This window comes from Carassius gibelio, chromosome B6 (assembly GCF_023724105.1).
Source record: "Carassius gibelio isolate Cgi1373 ecotype wild population from Czech Republic chromosome B6, carGib1.2-hapl.c, whole genome shotgun sequence".
NCBI classification, from domain to species: domain Eukaryota; kingdom Metazoa; phylum Chordata; class Actinopteri; order Cypriniformes; family Cyprinidae; genus Carassius; species Carassius gibelio.
Window position 1 is genome coordinate 26,708,105 of NC_068401.1, and position 21,519 is coordinate 26,729,623.

The 21,519-nt window shown below is 38.4% G+C and overlaps 2 protein-coding genes across 5 annotated transcripts in view; both read left to right on the plus strand.

Annotated features, from left to right (window-relative positions):
* The window catches only part of LOC127959601 (protein unc-50 homolog), a 922,469-nt gene that overhangs the window by 822,123 nt on the left and 78,827 nt on the right, over positions 1–21,519 (plus strand). The gene's annotated exons all lie outside the window — the stretch shown is intronic.
* Positions 26–20,884, plus strand: trak2 (trafficking protein, kinesin binding 2). Of its 3 annotated transcripts, XM_052558862.1 has the most exons (17): positions 51–185; positions 4,047–4,241; positions 5,095–5,253; positions 10,283–10,339; positions 11,134–11,210; positions 11,313–11,429; positions 11,511–11,720; positions 11,795–11,873; positions 12,461–12,591; positions 13,375–13,449; positions 14,077–14,214; positions 14,907–14,986; positions 15,085–15,264; positions 15,342–15,640; positions 16,422–16,853; positions 16,955–17,054; positions 18,167–20,884. In XM_052558862.1, exons 2-17 carry the CDS (start codon positions 4,187–4,189, stop codon positions 18,939–18,941), a joined length of 2,964 nt encoding a protein of 987 aa, XP_052414822.1. In that variant the 5' UTR covers positions 51–185; positions 4,047–4,186; the 3' UTR covers positions 18,942–20,884. The 3 variants fall into 3 exon arrangements, with proteins under 3 accessions (XP_052414823.1, XP_052414822.1, XP_052414824.1); XM_052558863.1 differs by lacking the exon at positions 10,283–10,339 and having other exon boundaries at positions 26–185; XM_052558864.1 differs by lacking the exons at positions 51–185; positions 4,047–4,241; positions 5,095–5,253; positions 10,283–10,339 and adding an exon at positions 8,633–8,872.

Here is a 21,519-nt window from a genome sequence, read left to right on the forward strand (position 1 = left end):
ATGTCGCGGACTATATGACGTTATTGTAGCTCAATGAAGCTAGATTTGCCCTGAATGCTTCCCCAAACACCCCTCCCTTCTCGCGCTCTTCGCTTTTTGTCTCAAACGCTCGAAGTGACAGTAGCCACATGTACTACTACCACCAGCGCTCAGAAGAAAAACAACGGATTTTAAGTGAACTAAAGGTAAGAGAGCGAGATATTCCCCGCTCTTTGATAAGTCATGTTCGTTAATCTGTGTGTTTGTAGTTTGACGGATCACTGGTGAGGGAGGATCAGATGGACTCTAGCTCTCGTGCATCGGGATGCTGATTAATGCATCTAGTTAAACGTGTTTGAATTCCGTGTATGTTTTGAAATTAGATTAAATTTAGATGTGTTTTCTGATTGTCAGAACTCTGCTGTTTTAAGGACAACCAGGATAATCTGATGTGCCATTTGCGGGGATTATGAAATCTGTTGCATCAGATCAAATGGCTTGTTTTTTTCCTAACACTGCATTATATCGAGCATCTCTGTGCTGCATTGGTTCACGTATTTCCGCTCAGAATCTGAATATAGACTTTTATATGTATTTTTACATGTTCTTTCTAAACAATGGGGCATAGTGATAAATTACAGGAATGTTGTGATTTATGTTGATACTGAATTAATATGCCCTTTTGCTGACATCTGATAATTTATACGAATTTCATAATTCATGAACACGATCTTTTGGCTTTGTCAACCAATCTTGACGTTTCGTTTTATATGATATCTATGTATTTATTTATTTATTTATTAAGTCCTTTTTAAAAAGAAAAAAAAAACATTATTGGTAAAGGCATCCTGGTCTAACAATTTGAATATTACGATCATACGATTATCATACGATTAATCGCGATTAACCTCATCCAAAATAAAAGTTTTTGTTTAAATGTAAATACACTTACAAAAAATGAAAACGTTCAAAATATATGCTATATATATATATATATATATATATATATATATATATATATATATATATATATATATATGTCATTTATCAGACACTTTTCTCCAAAGCGACTTGCAAAAGTGAACAACAGAAGCGATCAATTTTAGTAATAAAACAACTCCTAACAGATCTAAAACTAAAAGCTAAAACTGTATAATTACTGTACACATTTTTTTTTAAAAGTCAAATGACAAATGCATACAACAAAATAAAATAAAAACTTAACATTTAAATTAAAAACTAAAAATAAAGCTAAAACAATTCAAAATATTAAAGAATAAAAGGTAAAAGAGTATCAAACATAAGTAAAAAAGCCTACAAATAATATAATATATACATAATATATATACACAGTACACACACACAATTTATTTTGAATGTGATTAATGGTTGAACAGCACTCATTTATATTTACACTGTTCATTTACAGTTAATTGTAGTTTGTAACGGTTTGGATAATTGCAGACAGCTTGTGGGTCGGAGGGAAGATTGATGAACAGATGACATGATGTGCTGCTAATGGAGGTGTATTGATGTTTCTCCTCGCCTTAAAGCGAAACGAGAGGCTGAGGATATATGGGACGGGTGTAATGTATTTCAGGTGTCACTTAGATAGAGTCTGCTGGTATAATCAGAGTGACAGCTGTCATGAGCTCTGCATTAACATCTGGATCGGACACAATGCTGCTGGAAGCGTTTGGATTCATGCCATTACAGAACAACCCAAGCGCACCCTCAGAAATAACCCTTTACTTCTGGGATGCGTCTGACAGTGCTTGATGTGTCAGTAATACAGTAATACAGCAATGACAGCCTGATGTTTGGATGTGCTTGTTACTCTCCGTCTGGGATGGTGATTTAGCATCTACTGGTTTAGATATGATTGATTTGAGCCTGTGATCGTCTGATTGATGAAGAGTTTCCTGTAACGGTTTGGACAGACCTTGTGTGCATGAGGCTCGATATTAAAAGAACAGGTTGTCATCACAAGCTTTGCACTTCCCAAAAAAGTAATAACTTCTTGGAGAAAGACAAAAAGAGGAAGAATGTCTTCCTTCTGACAGTGAGGAGAATAAGGATCTTAATAATGGAGGAAACGGCTGACAGAGGGACAGTACGATGAAGGGAGGATTAAGTGCTTAGGATTTTGTTAAGGATTCATTGGAAATGAAGGCAGGGAATTGCACTATAATTTTGAATATGTCAAACTTTTCTTTTTTCTTTCCGAGACTGCAATTTCATTTGGATTTTATTAGCCAAGGAAGATTGCAAGGATGTTGTTTTATACATATGAAGTTGTTCCCAACATTATATTCAGTGCATTACAATACTAACTTCACTTTCACTTTTGTTTGTTTTGATCTGTGTGTGCACAAAACCCACATCCACACCCTCCTGAGTCTGACAAACACACACGAGAGGTCAAACAGCTGTTACAGAAGATTTCGATTTCAATTAAATAAAATTCTGTTGAACTTTCTATTCAGTCAATCCTGAAAATGATGTCTTTTCCACAAAAAGTTTTAAGCAGCACAACTGTGTAATAATAAATAATTTCTCAATCAGTAAATCATCATATTAGAATGATTTCTGAAGATCATGTGACTCTGAAGACTGGAGGAATGATGCTGAAAATTCAGATTTACATCACAGGGATAAATTATATTTTAAGTTATATAATAGAAAAGAGTTAAATTGAAAAAAAAAGATTCACAATGTCTGTTCACAAAACACAAAATTATTATTTTTATTTTATTTCTTATTTAAAAATGTATTATTATTTATTTTTATAAGAGTGATTGTTATAGTGGTTAGGGAATCGTAAACAAAAAAGTTAGTTTTGTAAAGGGAATTGTGGCTCTGAGCTCACCCATGTTTCCCAGATGAATATCATACAAACATCATGATTTACGGTACAGTGGGATTTTCTTCAACTCGAGACAGGAAGTTCATGTCCGCTCCTTTAAATCACGCTGGAGTCTTTCAGTTTCTGAACAGGAAGTGCCCTGGAAGACAGCTGTGACGTGGCCTGAAGAAAACAGACACAGCTAGAGACACTGGCCTGAAAACTATTTGGACACTGAACTGCTGTTATTATTGTATCATTATTATTCATTCTGCATGTGTTTTTGTTATTATTAAAGTCTAATTACTCTTTAGTTCTTTTTTTCATTATTCTAAAGTAATACTAAGAAGAAATGGATTCTGGGTAGTGTGCACTGAAACATAAAAATGAAAGTTATCAGTCATTAAAAAACACAAACTGGTCAGTCTCTAGTAGTAACTACTATGCTGTCTTGGTTATATATATATACATATACATATACATATATACAAACCAGATTTCCAAAAAAGTTGGGACACTGTACAAATTGTGAATAAAAACAGAATGCAATGATGTGGAAGTTTCAAATTTCAGTATTATTCAGAATACAACATAGATGAAATATTAAATGTTTAAACTGAGAAAATGTATCATTTTCAGGGAAAAATTAGTTGATTTTAAATGTCATGGCATCAACTTATCTCAAAAAATTTGGGACGAGGCCATGTTTACCACTGTGTGGCATCCCCTCTTCTTTTTATAACAGTCTGCAAACGTCTGGGGACTGAGGAGACAAGTTGCTCAAGTTAAGGAATAGGAACGTTGTCCCATTCTTGTCTAATACAGGCTTCTAGCTGCTCAACTGTCTTACTTCTATATATTTTATTTATTTAATTAATTTATTTTATTATTTTATGTATTGTATATATTCTTATTAAATTCTTCTTATTATTTTATTATTATTATTTTATTTATTTTTTTGTAAGGGAAATAATAAACTGAAGATTTTCTTCCACATAACTCTCCTTTTTACATACTGGTTTAAAAGTTGGATCTGTGTCTCTGTCTCAGTCACACACACACTTAATCTTTCAAACAGCTGGAGGAGACACACTCACCAGAGCTGAGAGAATGAGGGAGTCATCACAAACAAGTTTCCATGCAGGCCTACGGAAACACACACACACACACACACACTCGTGGTTATTAATGTCATGGTATTTTTATTTTCTCTGTCTTTCAGGTATAGGCTGGAGTCTGTGCATGTCCATGGTGTTTTGATACAGAACAGGATGTGACATCAGCAGCCCTCACATCTTCTGCTTGTGCAGATGGGGCATGAGTGAGGAGCCCCGCCCTCATTTGCCCAGCTGACCAATCAGAATGTTTGAGGTGAAGCCCATGAGCGTGGAGAAGAAGGACACAGCTGCAGGAACAGGTGTGTGTGTGTGTGTGTGTGTGTGTGTGTGTGTGTGTGTGTGTGTGTGTGTAAAATTAGCACCAGGGATTGATTTAGAAGTTAATCACAGCTCAAGCTCAGGGTGTTGATCACCGCACAATATCATTTGAGTCTGAAAGCATGAGTGAAACACATTTATATTATGATGTCATCTTGTGCCACCTCTGAAGGATGATTTAGACATATTTGCAGCTCAAATGCAAGCTTGAAGACGACATAGAAGTGTTTTAACAGAAATACATTTTAAACGTGTTATGCAATAATTGCAAATAATTATTAATAATATAATTATAAATTATTGTAGTCATTTATTAATTTTGTTTTACATTTTATGCCCAAATAGCAATTTCTGCCTAATCAATCATTGAAGTGCTTGACATAACAAGATAAACTAAAGGGAAATGACTTGAAGTTTCTATGAATTTTCCTAATAACTTTAAATAACTTTTTCTTAACTTCTAATGTTGGGAGTCTATGCTGAGGTGCTAAACAAGGTTTGGTGAACTTTTCCACATGCACGTTCACCAAACTGTTCATAGCAAGTTTCTGATCACCAAATTGTCATCACTGACATGTAAACGTGCTGATGCATCCGTGTGACATCCAGGGATGGGTCAGGATGATTTTCTCATTATACAATCATTTCTCTTCATGCAATAATGTTACAAACTATCAGTTTATGGAGTTCTAAGCTCTGAAAGTGATTTATTTTACTCTTCTATCAAGAAAATAATGACTCCCCATGAAGTGTGTCATGAGCTGAATGAACAGCAGATGGCGTGCAACACTGAGGAATCATCCACTGACTGGGTGATGTGTGTCTGTCCTGTAGATGAGGGCAGTAAGGTGTGTGACGGGGGTGTCGGCGGTCCAGGAGGGGATTCTCTGTATCTTTACGAGGGTCAGGACTGGGTCATCTCCCCCTCCTGCTCTCCGGAGGAACCCAGTGTCATCTCACCCGTGCTGGCCGAGGAAACCTTCCGCTACATGAGTAAGTGTGTGTGTGTGTGTGTGTGTAGACATACGTGTGCACACAAATGTTTGCTTGCTGTTGCCATTGTCAGGGAGGCTACTTTATATCTGACTTTAGCATGAGTTTTTTTGTAATTGGTCTCTAATAGGCAGGGTTCCCTTGGTCATTTAATCCCTGAAAATATCAAGGATTTTTCAAACTTTGGCAGTTATGGGCATTTCTTTGTTGAATGTTCTAATTATCTAGTTGCAATATGCTCGTATCTAGACTTGAAAAATGTAATTGAAATAATTTTTTTTTTTTTTTTTAGCATGTTTTGGAAATGTATGCATTGATGAATCATTCCCATTACGATCAATGACATGCATTTAGAAAATACATTTACATTTCATGCCAACTTTGAGCTGGAACAGTTAAATAAAAATAAAAAAGCGTTTTTTTTCTTAGATTTTAGTGTCATTTATAAAAATGAAACTGCAGTTTAAACCTTCCGCTACATCAGTTTAAGATATTTTAGATTTAGTCCGAGAGCTCTCAGTCCCTCCATTGAAGCTGTGTGTACGGTATAATGTCCATGTCCAGAAAGGTAAGAAAAACATCATCAAAGTAGTCCATGTGACATCAGAGGGTCAGTTGGAATTTGTTGAAGCATCTTCACCGCAGTTCAGTCAGTGTACTGTTTGTTTGAGTGCATGAACTCAAGGATATTGGTTTGTTTGAACTCAGAGAGAGTGTCAGACACATTAAAAAAGTTAACAACTTAAGTCATTTGTGGATTAATGCTTATTGGAGATACGAACCATTTCAAACGATTCAGTTCGATTTGGTGAACTGGTTAAAGAAGATCCGGTTACATTGAATGATTCGTTCATGAACCGGATATCACAAACTGCTTTGTTTTGAACTGCTTTGGTCCCCTGTTCTCTCACAATAGACACGGAAGAGAAGACAGTGCTGAATAAAGTCGTAGTTTTTGCTATTTTTGGACCAAAGTGTATTTTCAATGCTTCAATAAATTCCAACGGACCCTCTGATGTCACATGGACTACTTTGATGATGTTTTTCTTACCTTTCTGGACATGGACAGTATACCGTACACACAGCTTCAATGGAGGGACTGAGAGCTCTCGGACTAAATCTAAAATATCTTACACTGTGTACCAAAATTAAACAGAGGTCTCACGGGTTTGAAACAACATGAGGGTGAGTTATTAATGACATAATTTGTATTTTTGGGTGAACTAACCCTTTAAGTGCAGCTGATAGCATGTGGAGGGAGGGAGAGAGACAGATGGGTGGATAGAGAGATAGAGGAGACGAGGAGAGGAGGAGAGCAGTCATGCCAATGCTAAACACACAGAATGAGGAGCTTTATGACCAGTATGCTGCAGAAGGTGAGAGCATGCTGAGATTCATACATGCACTGAGCGTTAGGATGCATGATGGCATGTGGAGCGTTTCCTTTGAGTTGTTGTGGCAGTTCTGTTGTGAGGGTGTGTGCTGCTCAGTTCTGCAGGGAACAGGAAGTGGAGGCTCGCGTTTCTCTGAGATCAAACACTTGTGCTGAGGTCACCTGTGAACGCTCTTGTCAGTGCTGACTCATATGTGCCTAGCGTGTTACCTCCAGGAAAATCACTGCTCCATACTTCACACTACAGCCGCTCCAGTCCGTGTCCAAACCTAGTGAGCCGTCTACTGCCCACACAGGCAAATGCCTGACCGCCATGAAGCCTCATACGTAGCCGACCATGAAAATGCATGAGAGACTCAACTTTATGAGTCAGAATTATTAGTGTGGTGCTTTTCACAGTGCGCTTTTTAAAAGCAGTTGTACACGATGTTAATATTAATAATGTTAATTAATTAATATCATCATGCAACACTGTTGCATTTAGCAGATTACAGCTGGATGATAGTATAGTTTACATTTTGCAATTATACAAGCAATCAAGCAGTTAAAAGTTGCTGTATAGGAGATTGCTTTATTTAAAGGCCTGCTTTGCTTTATATAGGTATTCCTAAATGCAAATAAACTTTCGATATTCTTCATAATATAATGAAATTTCCATGTATTTTTTTAAATCAACATTCAACGCTTTGTCTGCCATCTTTTACTTTTTATTTTTTCAGTGTTGCAGTGAATATCTTCTTCTTAAATGATACATGCAATGTCAAGTAAACACATCTGAATTTGTCTGAATCCCCTTCTTGACAAGACTCGCATCGTCGTCAGTGGGTTCAGCAAGAAATTTGCTAGATGACTCGAATCTTTGTTCATTCGTCCTTTTAAATGTTTCGTTAACCGATCTGAACTATAAGAGTCAGGTGTTCATGAATCGGTTTGTTCTGTTTTGATTGCATTGTCAAGTCAGGGGTCAGAGTGGACGGGCTCTCATGTGCACTAATGAGTGAGGAGGTCGCTCTGAAAGAGGGGAACGCAGCCAGAGACATGCTGAGACTTTTAGCCCTAGTTTTACCCAGCTGGATGATGATGTGTTGCTAAAAATAACCTGAGAGGCATAGAGAGGGCAGATGGAGGCTAGGGTTATAATCGGAGGGCTGAACATGAGACAACACATAATATAGAGCAAGAGCACAATAGAGAAAGAGGCATAATAGAAGATCCCCAGTCCACAATTTACCAGCTTATTAATGCATAATGCAAGTTCAACATATTTCATAAGAACTAAAGCCCTGATCAAGAACGATAACCATAAAGATAATGATATCATCTGTTTATTCTACGCACTCACGTCTGCTGCTTTAAACTCTCGAGCTCATCACAGCAGGATTGATTCTGATTGGCTGTTACTGTTCTTCATCAGCTGGAAAAAATCGTTCTGAAAGTGATTCCAACGAAATAGTTTTTCTGTGCCTTTATCGTTATAGTTGTGGTGTGGACTCTGCTATTCATTAGTATCAAGAACGATAGTTATTAAGTTATTAAGTGTTCAGTCTAATCTCATTAATAACTGGATCAGATTAGTTGCATTTATCAGATTAGAGCTGGCAGATCAGTTAATAATATTAATTTAGAGATTTCTATGCAATTACAGCTAATCTAATTTAATCAGATTATTTATATGTCTGTAATAGGCAGTGTTATTTTACTATTATTTGTAGTCTTTATTCATATTTTAAATTGGCTATCATTTCAGATTTTTTTTCTATTTCTTTTTTTATATATATATATATATACAGTATATTTTTAGCACACAAACTTAAATTGTGTTCTGTCATTGTTAACTGTGCAGAATCGCAGGTCTCTCATCTTGTCTGTTTTGCTAGGGGTCACAGAGATATCAGAAGTGACCTGACCGTACTGACACCAGCTGTTTTACTGAGCTCAAAGGTCTCCGCAGGTCTGTGATTACCAATGCGTCACTTATTGCTGTGAACACTGTTCGTATATATACGGCCGTCTGATCTAGATCGAGCGGGTCAGAAGCAGAGCCTCTGCGGCTGGACGGCAGACTCATGAGTGTTTTTGAGGATTGTGCTTTGTGTGGTAATGAAGGTTCAGTCGCTGTGTGTTTGGCTCTGGATCGAGGAATGTGTTAATGTCAGAGACAAAGTGCTGTGATTGTCAGGATGCTTCCGTTGATTGAAGAGCTCCCAGCACACCATCTCGCCTCCGGTAAGGACAGGTGTGTGTGTGTGTGTGTGTGTGCTGGGGGAATGAGGATTGATCATTTGAGTGATTGTATTTGAAATTTTTATGATATGGGAATTTAGCATTTGAAGACAAGATGTACACTACTATTCAAAAGTTTGATTTATTTATTTTGATTTATTATTTTTTTTGTAGAAGAAGAAATTAATACTTTTAATCAGTAAGGAAGCATTACATTGATCAAGTGACAGTAAAAGGCATTTATTGTTACAAAATATTTATTTTTATTATTTTCAGAAATGTTTTTTAAGCAGAAGAGTAATGATGCTGAAAATCTGTCTTTGCATCATAGTAATAATTTACATTTTTTATTATATTTGCATAGAAAATATTTCATATTATTGCTATTTTTGCTGTATTTTATTTATCATATAAATGCATCCTTGATGAGCATAATATAATTTTCAAAACTCAAAAACATAAAAAATAAAAATAAAAAAATCCTCTCTGACCCCAAACTTTTGAATATAAGTGTACATTACAATTTTCCTCTGTTTATATGTACTTATTCTTTTTAGGCAGATGGTTTAGATATTAAGATAATTGGAGTTCAGGTATTTACAGCAGGTTAAATATTTACCTGTCATTGTTTACTAGGCTGTAGTTTGGAGACAGATCTCATGTGTGTTTTATTTAAAGTCCAGTCAAGTGTTGGTCATAAAGCAGATAATCTCTTAATCTGTTTTTACAGATTACAGGATCATATTCTCTATAATAGAACCATAAACCAATAGCATACATTCCAATTGTTGTTAAAAGAGTCTATTCTGTCATTTAACTGACTTCTTTTATATATATTTTTGGTAAATGTTTGCATCATCATGCAGTGCATTAGCGTCTGAGGTTTATTACTGTAACAGATCATGAGGACAGTGACCGCAGCGATTAACTTCAAGTCAGAATGGATTGGTTTCAGTTTCAGTATCTCACCTTAGATACTTCGGTGTGGTTTGCTGGTGAAGAACTCATAAAACATTTCGACTAAATGAACTGATCCACAGCAAAAGCTAGTGATATCTTTAAGCATCTAGGTAAACGTGTGTGTGTGTGTGTGTGTGTGTGTTTAACTCTAATGCGACTGCATTTATTTTAATCCAGGACTTCCATTACTCGTCTCTCTCTCTCTCTTTCTCTCTCCCCCTCCGTATCTCTCTCCCTCTCTCTCTCTCTCTCAGTCTCTCTCTCAGTCTCTCTCTCTCTCTCTCTCTCCCTCTCTGTCTCGCTCTCTCTCTCTGTTGGTGATGGTGTTTCTCATTTTCTCGTTTCACTAGACGTTTACCACAATTCCTCAGCATCTATTCTCTCTCTCTCTCTCTCTCTCTCTCTCTCTCTCTTCCTTCTCCTCTTCTGTCCGCTCTCTCGTTCCCTCTGCAGCATTTCTAGCTGTTGGTTCCTCTTATCCCCATAATGGCTCTAACAGCCTCTCTAAAGGTAACACACGCGGTCTGTCTGATCTTTCTGAGCTAGTATTTGACCTGAGGCATGCAGCATGTGTAGTCTGGGGTGTTTACTGTGCTGCAGTGTCCTACAGCGACCTGAAACTCACATTAAAGAGGTCATATCATGGAAAACAGTGAAGAACTATATATAATATATAATATGACCTCTTTAAAGAGAGCCGTCGGTAGTGTAGAGGAAACTGACTTTAGATTTAGATCCATGTACATTATCATTAAATAGTTTGGGATCAGTTTTAAAAGAAGTCCCTTCGGCTAGCAAAGGCTACAAAAATTTGATCAAAAATATAGTAAAAATTTTCTATTTGAATATTTTTATTAAATACTACTTTTATTCCTGTGCTCAAAGCTGAATCCAATCTTCAGTTTTTCATGATTCTTCAGAAATCAGTATAATATGATGATTTGATGCTCAAGAAATAATTTTTGTGATTTTTTTTTTTCTCTGATGATCAATTAAATGCAGCCTTGTTGAATAATACAAACTTTTGATCAGTAGTTTTTGTAGTGCATGCTATTAATAGTGAAGCTGAATGCACTGTGGGTTTGTGCATGATATTATTGCAGTGTTAGGAAGTGTGTGTGTGTGTGTGTGTTGCATGTGTAGGGCTTGTCATATGGCATGTGGGTGTTTTTAAACCTTCCTGTTTAGTTTTGTCTCATTAAATAGACACCGCTAGTGTAGTTGGGAGTTCTTGTTTTTGTTTGTTTGTTTTTTCTTTTTTTTTTTACATTCACATCTATACACGTCTGTCTCTCTCACCGTAGTCCTCAGCGCTGACCGGGTGGAGCAGATGACCAAGACCTACAATGACATTGACGTGGTCACGCACCTCCTGGCTGAAGTGAGTGATTGAAAGTGATTGGTCTAGTTTGTTTTTGTTAGTAACAGCTCTTGATTGGCTGTCTGTCTGTCTGTCTGTCTGCATTACGATGTCGTCCCGCAGAGGGACCGTGACCTAGAGCTGGCGGCTCGGATCGGTCAGTCTCTCCTACAGAGGAACCACGTGCTGCAGGAGCGAAACGAATCTCTGGAGGAGCAGCTAGCGCAGGCCTTAGACCAGGTACAGCATGCATTGACAAGAAAAAATAGGCTAAATGTGTATAAACGGGTCACAAAGTCTTCCATGTAATCGCTCTGTCAGGTTCATCAGCTTCAGCATGAGTTGACGAAGAAGGATGAACTCCTCCGTATGGTGGCGAGCGCCAGCGAGGAGAGCGAGACCGACTCCAGCTGCTCCACGCCGCTACGTCACCTAGCGCCCGCCGGGACCGCGCTCGCCCTCAGCCAGCTGGACGCCCTCCAGTCCAAACTCCAGGAGCTAGAGGAGGAGAACCTGTCCCTGAGATCAGAGGTGCGTCATGGGCTCTGGATGATGTTTCTGGAGCGTAAGGGTTTTATGAAAGCGTGACCTCTGATGTTCTGCAGGCCTGTCACCTGAAGAAGGAGACCAGCACTTATGAGGAGAAAGAACAGCAACTGGTGAACGACTGCGTTAAAGAGCTGCGTGAGTATCTGCATCGACTTTCAAGCTCCAAATCAAGTTAAACTGAGTCTACATAACTTAACTTTGCCCTTCACAAATGTAATCTAATGCACCCTTTTTGCCAGTCAGTTTATTCTGGGATTTCATGAGAAATGCATGTGACTGCTGTTGATTTTGGCTAGTGTGTAATATTTGAAACGCCTTCATGTTTGAAGAACACCTGTGATGCCTAAAAATGTTGGCAGGGTTTAAAACAGAGCCCCAGGAAAAACACTTGTTATATATGCAATTAAATAATCAGATGGCTCAGTCGGAATGGAAAGCTTTCGTGTGAACATCGCAGTCGATTCGATTTACCACAGTGCCACAATGTGGACGTTCTCCACATAGGTTTTACATCTTATGAACATTGGTGTGTTATTTGTCTTACATTATAACAAATTGGTCCATGGAGGAGACATAACAATTACTAAATATTTACTTTAAAAAAATTGTGGCACCGGTCCTGGACGTGACATCTGGCCTCTGCACATTTGATGAAGTTTTGTTTGGAATGCATGTAATGCACATGTAACATTTATGGGTTTGTGTTTGTGTCCGTTTCACAGGAGAGTCGAACAGTCAGATCGTTTCTCTGGCAGATGAGCTCTCGCAGAAGAACGAGGATTTAATGAGACATCAGGAGGAGATCGCACAACTCCTCTCACAGATCGTCGAGCTCCAGCAGAGAGTCAAAGAGGTCAGGATGCATGCCTTAGGGGCCGTTCACATATCGCGCCTTAAAACGCATGGAAAACGCTAGGCGCGCCGCTTTCTCCTTCTTTCCAAAGCACTCGGGCAGAAGCGCCCCTGAGGCGTCTGCCTTTGCTAAGCAACAATGACGATGATTGATCTTTTCAACGTTTTTAGGGGAAAGGATGAAGCTGATTGGTTAGTTCTTGTCACATGACCCGTGGTGCGCTTGCGGCATTCTGAAAAGTTGAGATGTTTTTAACTCGATGCGTTGCGGACGTGCCTGGAAAAAACTGACGCGTCCCACCGCGTGCCATTATGAGCGTGCTTGCCACGCCCCTACATTGGAAATAACGAACTTGCGGCGAGCAAAAGACGCGACATGTGAACAGCCCCTTATTTAACACCTGCATTCAGTACGTATGCATTCAATTGATCAAAAGTGATCATAATGTTGAAAAAGATCTCTTTCTTTTTATCAAAGAATCTTAACAAATGTATCATGGTTTGCACAAAAATATTTTCTTGAGCAGCACATTAGAATGATTTCTGAAGGATCTTGTGACATTGAAGAGGAATGATGCTGAAAATACAGCTTTTGATCATAGGAATAAATTACATTTTAAAATATTTTCAAATAGAAAGCAGATATTTCAAATTGTATTAATTTCACAAATAAACACAACCCTGCTGAGAATAAAAGACATTCAAAAACATTGAAAAAAATCTTGAATGGTACTGCATGTTGATGTATAATCATATATTCAGTATGTCTGTGTTTGTTTCCCAGTTGGCACTAGAGAAAGAAGAGCTGAGAATTCACCTTCAGGCCTCAAAGGAAGCCCAGCGGCAGCTCACAGCAGAAGTAAAGCTCCACACACACTTTACACACCGCAGCTCACACAGATCTGGATCATTCGGATCACAAACAGACCTGTTTTACTTAAATGGAGGGTTAGGATTAATCCGCTTGATTTAGGGTCTTAGGACTTTAAAACTGATGTTTAAAATGCTTTAAGACGAAGCAGCTTAGTCACTGTGACTTCATAAAGGCTGTAAACTCATGTAACTTGATTTGTTCAGAGTGGTGTGTGCGTCTTATCTTCGTACTTCTGCTGAGCTTATGGAATGTGTCCATAAAGGCTGGAGTGTTATATCACTTTACAGGACAGAGTTGGTTAATAAATGCTGTGACCAATCAGTGACCTGGACGTGTTGTGGTGATCATGTCTGTAATCTTGTGTAGATCAGGATACTGAACTCTCTCTGCTGCCACGATAACACATTTTTTTCACACAATAGATTGTTAATGCATTAAACAGCGTTGTTGTCATATTAAGACCTTTTAATGAAACGCATGTAAACACAATGAGAAAATAAAAACGATCATTCGTCTTGTACAATAAGTTGATAGAGTAATACAAGGCCTGCTCTGCTGTATTGACACACACACCAGCAGTCTGTTGAACATGAACGTCTGTGTGTGTTCTAGCTGAAGGAGTTGTCAGACAGGAATGCCGAGTGTGTGGGAATGTTGCACGAGTCTCAGGAGGAGGTCAAGGAGCTGCGCAGTAAGAGCACGCCGCCTGCAGGCCTGCGCAGACACCCGTCCTATGGACTCTACCCTATGGTGAAAAACACTCCTGCTCCACTCCCTCTCATACGCATCTGCTTGTTAAAATGATATTTTTCCAATCACATCTGTTCTTAATACAAACCATTTCAGTAATGCATGCAGTGCATTATTAGATCGTGTTAATGCATTATTATTCATGTTGAAATCTAGTATATATTTTCATAAATAATTGTAACCATTATACTTATAATAATTATAATATGCATGGAATTTGGTGCCAATCGTTAGTTTTAATTGGTTACTATTGTAATTTGGACATGTAAAAAATATATATGTGTGTGTGTGTGTGTGTGTGTATAAATATTTGTATTTTTTTACATGTCCAAATTACAATAGCAACCCATTAAAATTTTGTTTGGTTTTTCATGTTATTTTTTTATTACATTTGTTTAAATTCTATTTCATTTTGTTTGTCACTTATTCATTCTGTTTCATTATTTATATATCTTTGCATTTTTAATTTTTAGTGTTACTGAATTTTATTGTTTGTTTTTTTTTTTTATTATTAATTTTTTAGTTTTTATGTCTCATTTCATTTTGTTTTATTTTATTTATTTTTAATTTAATTTTTTTTTTGAAAATTATATTTTTTTAATAATTACACGCGTATTCATGCATGGAGCAGTCTCTGTCTCTCTGTGTTTACAGGTGTATATAACCATTGCTCATTTTTTTCTGTCCTTCAGGATTCTTTGGCAGCTGAGATTGAAGGAAGTATGAGAAGAGAGCTGAGCGTAGAAGAGGAAATTGCCTTCGAGGACCAGAGGTGCTGCTCACTATTCTCCCTCACGCACAGTTACGTTTCTAATAATAATTTTTCCTTCAGCTGTACTAACCTTTGACCCCTGTCCGCTCCGTCTGAAGGTCGACCCACAAGCGTGTGTTCCAGACGGTGCGGTCTGTCAATCAGTCGGTGATGAGAGCGGCTGCCGCAGTGCCTCCGATCCCTGGCTCCGCCCACAGCGGCGTGGTCATGACCCCGGTGCCCTATCAGTCACACACCCCCAACACAGAGGAGCGAGCTGGAGACGTGGACACCACCAAGTGAGTGTGACTGCACAATGTGTTTATACCCACAATGCTTTTGTGTGTTACCAACACGCATCTTGTGTGTGCTGCAGAGAGAACTTTCATGTGGGGCAGCCCGGCTCTCCCGGAGGAAATGACCTCACATCAGCCCTAAACCGCCTCTCCCTGCGGAGGCAGAACTTCCTGTGCGAGCGACAGTTCTTCCAGGCCGAGAGAGAGCGGAAGCTGCAGGAGCTGGCGGCTGCGGAGTCGGAAGAGGGCGGGAGCGGCTGCAGTTCACCAATGGGAAGCACCGTCTCGTCTTTCACCAACCTATCAGAGTTCTCCTTCTCCTCCAGCTGCTTCAAGACATTTCTGCCTGAAAAACTGCAGATTGTTAAACCAATGGAAGGTGAGTCGAGGGTAGTGTGCTAATAAAACAAGCCAAGTTTTTCTGAAATTGTACATTTTAAACAGAACCTTCTAGTCACTGTATTGGATACATTTTTTTGTTACTTTTTAATTGTATCTGGTTAAAAAGCTTTCACAAGGGATAAAGTGATAAATACATTTATTTAGCATTTTTATTTGCAATTTATTTATGTATTATCATATATTTTATTTCAGTAATCAGCTAATGTACTGAGTTAAACAAACTACAAAAAGCATTTATTAATCGAGAAAAATGTGTAAAAATATTATTGTTCATGTTTGCTCACAATAGAATTATGTGTAATTAACTTAAAACTGTTAAAAATGTATTAGTAATAGGACTGTCAGTCAATAAGTGTTTTTTATTAAATGAATTACAGGGTGCTGCCATTAATTAATCTAATTAATCGCAAAGTAAATTTGGCTGTGAAAATACGAAAGATGATTTAAAGCTGTTATTGTGTTAAATATGTAGGCTACAAAAGTTTTTTTTTCTATGTTTTTAAAAGAAGCCTCTTATACTCACCAATGATTCAATTTAAAATACAGTAAAAATAGTCATTGTGAAATATTATTTAAAATAGCTGTTTTATATGTGAATATACTTTAAATCCTAATTTATTTCTGTGATGCAAAGCTGAATTTTCAGCATAATAACTCTGCTTCAGTATCACATGATCCTTTAGAGATCAAGACTTGCAGATTATTGTAGTGCATCACTATGTTTCTTGAGTATCTGTTCCTGTTGGCTTGATCTTCAGGTTCTCTGACTCTTCATCACTGGCAGCAGCTCGCTAAACCCCACCTGGCCACTATTCTAGACCCCCATCCGGGCGTTGTTACCAAAGGCTTCCGCCCTCTCCCTGAGGACAGTGTTTACCATCTGGCTGACCTGGAAGAGGACGAAGACCAGGAGAAACTGGCGTGGGAACACAAGAGAAAAGAGGAGGAGCCACAGGATGCAAAGATAAAAGAGGAAGACGAGGAGGAGGAGGAAGGAATCACATTTAACGTGCGCTCGTCATCCACTCCGGAAGAGACGAGAGAGAGGAGGTGTGTCCAAAGCCCAGTTAATGTCCCGCCCCTTCCTGCATCCCTCAGGAATTCCCCTGCTCCTGCGGTTAGTTCAGGAATCTCCGGATCAGCGGCTCCACAGTTCGAGCTGAATCTGGGATCTAAAGCGACCTCTACAGGTAAATAACTGTCACTGCAAACACCGTTGCCTGTTTGTTTTCCAGTTTCTGTATAAGATGCTTGTTTGCATGTCTGTTGATCACTTCTTGTTTGTGTTTAGCTGTAAATCCTGGGAAATATCAGAGCTCCACTTTTTCCACGTACACCTTCACTACCTGCCGGATCCTGCATCCCAGTGACAGCACACAGGTTACACCCAGGTACAACATCTATCACCCCTAATAAACAGCAGTTTGAGGATGTGAATGATGCTCACCTGACCTAAATTCAATACAACACCTCTGGGACATTGTTTCGGTCCATCCAACGCTGCCAGGGGTCTGTACCATGAAGCTGGATTAGCTGGCTAGACAGGTAAGTTTCAGGTTAGTTTGCACCAATCCTGGGTTTTAGGTACTATGTAAGTGGCTTGGCTTTTAGTGACCTTCATTGCTCCACGGCTAACCTGCTCTGGGGCAGATTATGTTCTGGGTTCGAGATCTCAAACTGAAGCTGGACAAATCAGATGTGAGAGAAGTGACACATCTTGCTCCAAATTAAAGGTCACTAATTAAAAAAAATATATAGTAGTAGTAGTCTGGCTTTAATGATAATTACCGAGTCATTTTATGATTTATATAATTATTGTGATTCATATAATTATTGTTTATCTTTTACACACAAGCAATTTTAGTTTAACAGTTATCATTTATTTTAATAAATATTAATGTATACAGATCATGTAATATAAATAAGCTGTAATATCAAAAGATTGCAGTTTAAAAAAAAATATCTGACCTTACATGAGTCTCTATCGCTATATATTTTCAAATGTATAAACTAAGTTAACAAATTTCACTTGTGACTGCACTGATAGAGCAAGATTATTTATTTGTCCTCCTTCATGTTTCATATGACATTTACATTTGTCATATTCTTCAATCTCTTAACCTTAAGCAAAACCTTTAACTTTTAGTTTTGAATCTCGCTTGGTCCCTCGCGAGAAGTAAATCAAACTGGCTTTGTGTTGCAAGGCTTGTGATTGGCTGTTCGCCAGTGATGTCACACATTCATGTGCACGCGCTCCACAAACTCAGGATCAAAGCCTGAGTTGACAAAGAAAGTTGATGAACAGCATCACGGTACCAACAAAGCCGGATTGGAGAGGTTTGGTTTTGTCAACTCAAAACTAATCCTGTAACTCTGAACTTGTTCAGCTACCATCATGGTACAGGCCCCGGGTTGCACCTCAAACTGTCAAACTGTTTTACTGATATGTATTCTTATGCATGGACCTGTTTGATCATATTACGGTTTTCTTTCTGTTTATCAGCTCTGCCTGCAGTCCTTCTGTGAGTGATTACACCCCCAGTTCTCTCCGGGCCGGTCCCAGTACTCCAGTCACACCCTGCAGGTTGAGTCTGGGCGATTCTTTCCCTGTTCGCCGCCCTGCAGCGCCCCCTGGTGGTCTCGCCAAGATCCTGCTGGAGAAAGGCATCTCTGCTCAGGGTCCCGCTGCTGTGCCAGCCCCCAAAAAGCCTCTTTCTCTACGTCGTCTTCCCGGCACTCCTCCAAACTCCCCCTCCCACTCCCCATGCTCCTCTCCAGTGCCCTTCGACTCCCGATCCACCGCTTTGGACAACTTCCTAGCATCCCGTCCCGCCGAGCTCTTCCTGCAAGATGTCTACGGGCTGAAACTCGGCCGTGCCCCGCGACCCGATCTCCTGAGCCCCGATCGATCTTCTCATGGGCCTTCGATCAAACCCGACTGCCACGCCTTCAACCTCGTGGAGCATCTTCGCAAACTAGGCTTGGATAAAAAAGTCCTGCATGGGTCAGACGCCGAAGGCGCCCATCCACAGGGATCTGCCACCTTCCTAGCAACAGGAGGAGGCAGCTTATTGGACGGGCTTCGGCGAAATCAAAGTCTGCCTGTCATGGTTGGCCGGTGTAGTGCATCCGTCTCCAGTCCGTCCTGTCCTGTCCCGCCCCCTCACCCCACTTCCCTGGCCCTTCCAACTCCACCATGGGGGAACATAAACAAACCGCACCACACACGTAGACACGCCTCCCTTTCTCAGGCCACGCCCCACCTGCATAATTCATAAGAATGTGGGCGTGGTCTCCAACCAACAGGAGTGACTTCATATCTATCCCTCAAGAGACTAAAAGACATTTAAGATTGTTTTTAAAGCACAAAAATGAAGTTAAAGTGTCTTTTATGCCATGTTTATGCTAAAATGAAGATTTGTAAAGGCCTTATACCACCAAAGAAGAAACTTAAGACTTCTAATCCCATTTAAAATGTCTTTTTTCCTTTATTGTTCATCTATGTCCCTTTATCCTTTATTTAGTCTCATTAACAAGTCACCGCACTTATTTTTCCTCCATTAACACACGAGGCTGTGGAGTTTGTGTAGTGTTGGATAGATCAGGAAGGGATGTGTACGTGTGGAGGGTTGTTGAATGTTGAACCGATGGAAGGAAGTTTAAAGGAATGCTGTAAAGAACTGGAAATATGAAGGTTCCTGTAAGTTAAAAGTGAATCCTAGTGAATCATAGAAACAAGATTGAGGTGATGAACACAAACAAAAATGGAATATGGTAAGTGATATAGATGGTCGCATCCCCACAGCCTCGTTTTAGGGGTTTGTCTTGATTCATTCAGCAGTTCCTGTGAGTTCCTCTGTGTAGTTGATCAGTCCATCATGTGTTATTGATAGCTAGTCTTTTAGACATCTAGTAGAACATATACCTGCCATATTGTCTATTTCTGCAACATCACAGGTGCAGGTGGAAGGTAAAAAGCACCATGCTGGAGTATCTGGACGTAAGCTCCTCTTTTTCTTGGCACTGAATTGGTTATTGGGAAGTTTTGTCACAAAGGAGCAGGTCTGGATTGCTGAGGATATATTTGGGTTCGTACAGGCTCTTGTTCTTCTACATGTAACTGGTGTATTATTTGAAATAATATTTCAGGGACTGTGTATTTAAGGGAAATGAGTGATTTGTTCATATTTACACTCAAAAGGCAATGTACTTTAAAGTTTGGCTTGAAATGATTCTGCTACTCAAACCTGAAGACAAGGGAGTTTGATTCTTTTGATCATTTTTTTTTCTCCAGGTTTCCATTCTATTTGCATTTACACCCCTTACATATAAAGCATACAAGTCGTATTTTTAGTGAATATAGAAACCTTTCTGAACTTAAGTAGCCATAAAGATGTCAACCACTATATTACCTAGTCTTGACACTTTGACCCCTGAATGAATTCTTTAGTGACACCGATTGTGCTTCCTTGTCATCTTCACTACTTTCTTAATTTTATGCATTTTTCATTTTTAACCCACTAGAATTGTGTTTTTAGTAAATAGGCATTACATGTGTTATCTAACAGTAAGACTAGAGTACGTTCATACACTTAACCTGCGAGATCGCTCCTATTATTTACTAACCATTCAGCTAGGAATGAGATTTTAATACATTTCATGTTTTTGGTGGAGTTTGAGAAGGGACTCAAGTTTCAAAGACCTTTTTGGGTTTAAACCAAAACTATTTGTCTGTTTTGCCTGAATTGTCATTTTATAAGCTAAAATGTGTGTGGATGTGTTTGTGGTAAACTGACCTCGTGTGTTTTCCAGTAAATGACATAATGACAGCACAACCATCAGTTTGGTTCAGGAACTGTTACAGGAGTGACATTTAATAAGCTTTTGTCAGCTGTGCCAGGAACACGATCTAAACTTGGTCAAATGAATCATCCCATCATACAACTTCTTCAGAATAATACCAGCATGCATCTCGAATCCAAGCTGAAGTGTATGGTACTAAATGCATGATTTGATTTCTGTATCAAAGTGTCCTTATTTACATCCTGCTGTTGATGTCACCAAGCTCTCTGCTTCCATTGAGGTCAAAGGTCAATGCTTGAAGATGATGCCACAAGTTGTGCCATCAAGCACCAGATGATTTCTTTTGTGTTTAGCTGTCAGAACCCTGTATTAGTATGTTTGTTGTTGTTTATATATATAATAAAACATATTAATGTCTGTTCTTGTAATTTCATCCTGAGGTGTTTGATAACTATACACAGGAGATAAAAATTAGCTTTTTATTCAAGTTCATTTTTTACATTTACAAACATCTTTGAATATTATAGTGAAAGTACAAATAATTTCACTAATGCATAAGTTCTCGTGCGTAACATGAATAATTATTTTAATAATTATTTGCCAGAACCATCCTTAAAGGGTGAATAAACACATCTAGAGGAGAAAAATAAATAACATTTTGCATAAAAAATTAAACGTCTTCAGAATTAAACCCACAAGTTTGTTTTTATGTTTTGTAATATAACCATTCTTATAACTATAAATAAAATATTTGATTTTTGCAGATTTACAGATCTTGCTGTACTGCCAAAATGAAAATCATAATTGAATAATGAGAATTGTGAGACCGCTATGAAAGTGAAAATGTGCTTAATATTTATTTATTTATTTTTAATTGAATTGTTGCAAGTGTTAATTAATTTAATAATAATTGTAATAATTTATATTAGTAATTATTTGCTATAACCATTCAATCCTGGTCCAAAAAAATTGAAGGAAAAACATGCTATTTTTATGACAATTAATCACACATAAATCTCACTTCTCATTACTATAATTATATATATATATATA